Here is a 3,367-nt window from a genome sequence, read left to right as displayed (position 1 = left end):
GTGGGGATTTCATGATTAAGATGATCCTCCCTCTACTGGCATTGTCTTGGCAGCTTAAAAGTTTTTTTTTGATGAATAGTTAATAGTTTATGGCTGAAGCCATGTTGTTTTTTCCGGCTTCGGCCGTCTAAACTCATTTGCGGAGTGATCCTGTATCCCCCAGCCCTTTTTTGTGAATTGTAATCTTAGTAAATTTTATTAATTGAAAAGGACTATTCATCAAAAAAAAAAAAAAAATTATTAGTACAGTACTACTAGATCCCCTCCATATATAAAAGAGAAAGTAGTTCAACTTGTCCTGGAAATTAATTTAAATTAGACCAACCAGCCAACCCTGAAAACAACATGTTTGATTTATGGGGAGACAACAATCCGCCATAGAAAACTGCAAGGAAATGATGCCCCGCTTACTACACCCAGGGTCCCATGGGGAGACAACAGTATGCCAAATGTCATAGATTAAGACTGCAAGGAAGTGATGCCCCGCTTACCACACCCAGGGTCCCATGGGGAGACAACAGTATGCCAAATGTCATAGATTAAGACTGCAAGGAAGTGATGCCCCGCTTACCACACCCAGGGTCCCATGGGGAGACAACAGTATGCCAAATGCCATAGATTAAGACTGCAAGGAAGTGATGCCCCGCTTACCACACCCAGGATCCCATGGGGAGAGAACAATATGCCACAGATTAAGACTGCAAGGAAATGATGCCCCGCTTACTACACCCAGGGTCCCATGAGAGACCACCGACTTCGCTTATTTCGCTTATAAATCATTCCCAACGGCCCATCCATCCTCGTCATCGAGCACGTCGCGAGATCGAATCCCAATGGACCACACCTCTGTATTCCCCCTTTTCGTCCTCCTTGCAATCCTCACATCCTCCGCCGCGGCGTATCCTTCAAGCGCCGACTTCATTACATCACTTGAAGGCACTGATATCAATCAATATGTTCCAGTTGTTCGCTTAGGCCAAGGTGCTTTAGAAACAGCTTTTCATTCTCCAGGTCGCACTTTCAATGTACAAAAATATGAAACGGAAGGTGATGGAAAGCATTCTAAACAGGTTGGTCTTTCTATTTTTAATTTTTGTTAGAAATAGGGCAAGGTTAATGAGCCTTTTATAGTGTGTTGGGGAAGTTTAAACGATTTATAATAATTGTATTACATATCAATTGTTTTTAGTAATGACCGAAACCTGTATCTGAATCCCCATTTAAAAACTAGCCTTAACATTCTTATGAGTAATGAGTACTTGCTTTATTGTGATTTAGATCCTTCTTTCAAAGTAACATGCATTTAAATATGGCCTTATTTTGTTTTCCTTTTTAATGCAGATAGCTGTCAGTATGAGGGAGAGAGGGCTAAAGGGTTGCAGACTTTTGGAGCAGGAAAAGTCCATTAAGCCACCAAAACCCAAAATTGATAAAGGACCTCCTGGACAGCACGATTAACAACCAAAAACCATTCTAGAGTTTAAATTTGCCAGACTTCTATTACATATTGTCATTATATAGTATGTTAACCGGGAGGGTTTAGGTGTGTTAGAGTGAGATAAGAAAGAGGAATCCTTCAGATATAAAACTGAAATAGAGGACGAGAAGTCGTGATATTTTACTCCATAATAATGTTAGTAGATTATTGGTTTAGTTGGTCGCTAGTCCCCGGAGAATCAAGTCAGTCTTGTTATCTTGTATGACAGTTGCAGCAATAATAAAAGTAGAGCTTTTATAGTTTATTATTTCACTCATTTGTTTCTCAATTTTCTTAAGCTATTTTATTGTATGACAGTATATCAGTATCTGTTTATGGATCTACACAGTCGTTTTCAACTACTTCTGTTTTCGTTAACTAGAAAATATGTTTTTCAAGTTTCTTAGATTATTATAAATGGAAATGCATGTCTACCAAAACTATAATAACAACATCAAGATTTGAACATTGGAGAACGTCCTAAATCGCCCATTTTAGGAAAAGATAGGAATCGTGAAAGTTCCAACCGATTACATCATTATTTTCTAAATGCATTTTGACGAAACCAGTTATTGTCATCTCATTGCTTTATGACCAAACAAATGTGCACTCTCAAGGTGTTGTGATCAAATGAGCAAATGTTGCATGGGATACCTTAGTATTAGTCATATTTTTCTTAGTTGAGAACGAGTTCGTGTAAAAATGCTTATGTATCTAGTAAGACTTAATATTAAGGCTTGATTTCTAGATTAAATGTGTTCAATAATTAAATTTAATTTTTTTTCCAATCTTAATTTTTATTTTGTCTTCAACATTTACAAGCATAGCCTTTACAAGCATATTCCATTTTCCATACAGATAGAGTTAAAGCATACAGATAGAGTTAAAGCATAGCCTTTTACAAGAATATTCCATTTTCCATACAGAGAAGAGTTAAAGCATAGCCTTTACGAACATATTCCATTTTCCATCCATGCTATCTGTCATGTCCACTCACTCTAATTTCGTGGGCCATCTTGATTAAGCTTGTGAGTGGCATTTGCTGAATGGCCACAAAAAGCATTTGAGATTGTGCACAAAAGCATAATTCAAGTTGGAAGTCAACAATCAACACAAAACTGTTTCTATCAGGATGGACAAGACAAGGACTAGGTTATCGATGGGATAGAATAGAATAGAATAGAAGATGGCACAGAGAGAATTAGACAGTAGTGTAATATAAAAATTGGCCAATAAACAGTTGCTGTGGTCAAGATTGGCATGCGAATGAATCAGAAAACAAAAGAGACGTATACAACCACCAATTTAAAAACAAAGTCATCCGACGAAGAGTCTAGGATTAATATTGTAAAGAAAACGTGTGAGCTATTTTGATAAAATAAAATATACTGGCATCTTCTTGTTTCTTTGGACGTGTAAGATTGAGATACGATTGAGACATTGGTCGCCCTAGTATGAGTTGGCTACCCCGACATGCGAATCAACTAGTCAGGATTAAGCACTCCGTTCTAGAGCATGGGTAGTCTTGGCGGTGGTGCTGCGTTCTAAACTTGAAGGGTGGGGAGCCCCAAGAAACCATTATAGCGCTTCCCACTAACCTTTCACTTACAAGGACAGATTATATCATTGGGGTGGGAATATAAATTTGAGTAAAGACACAATACTTATATTTTCATACCTTTTTATTTAAGGAAAATTTCAAATGAGGGAATATTGATTACACCTTCATTTATTTATAACAATCTATATATCCATTGGAAGTCATTACCATAGATTATCCAACCCCTTTTCTGAATCTCAATAATGCACCCATAATCATGATACTAAAATAAGTATAGCTAAAAACCACGGAAGTATTAACACTGTACATAAACTTGGTCATAAAATGCA

General features: G+C 37.2%; 1 protein-coding gene across 1 annotated transcript; it reads left to right on the top strand.

Moving 5' to 3' along the window:
* The first annotated feature begins 819 nt into the window (after positions 1 to 819).
* On the top strand, positions 820 to 1,750 carry LOC149555690 (uncharacterized). Its single transcript, XM_089833677.1, has 2 exons — positions 820 to 1,070; positions 1,342 to 1,750. The coding sequence occupies exons 1-2, from the start codon at positions 834 to 836 to the stop codon at positions 1,456 to 1,458; spliced, it is 354 nt and encodes a 117-aa protein (XP_089689803.1). The 5' UTR covers positions 820 to 833; the 3' UTR covers positions 1,459 to 1,750.
* Positions 1,751 to 3,367: the final 1,617 nt, after the last annotated feature.

The sequence above is a fragment of the Cupressus sempervirens genome, chromosome 5 (genome assembly GCF_028749045.1).
Source record: "Cupressus sempervirens isolate cs-2001-9-10 chromosome 5, ASM2874904v1, whole genome shotgun sequence".
Lineage (NCBI taxonomy): Eukaryota > Viridiplantae > Streptophyta > Pinopsida > Cupressales > Cupressaceae > Cupressus > Cupressus sempervirens.
Note: the sequence above shows the minus strand (reverse complement) of the source record. Positions and strands in the feature narration are given on the sequence as shown.

Coding starts and splice junctions, on each gene's coding strand:
- LOC149555690 (XM_089833677.1), top strand. CDS start 834: ATGGACCACACCTCTGTATTCCCCCTTTTCGTCCTCCTTGCAATCCTC. Junction 1,071..1,341: donor ATGGAAAGCATTCTAAACAG/GTTGGTCTTTCT, acceptor TTTTTAATGCAG/ATAGCTGTCAGTATGAGGGA.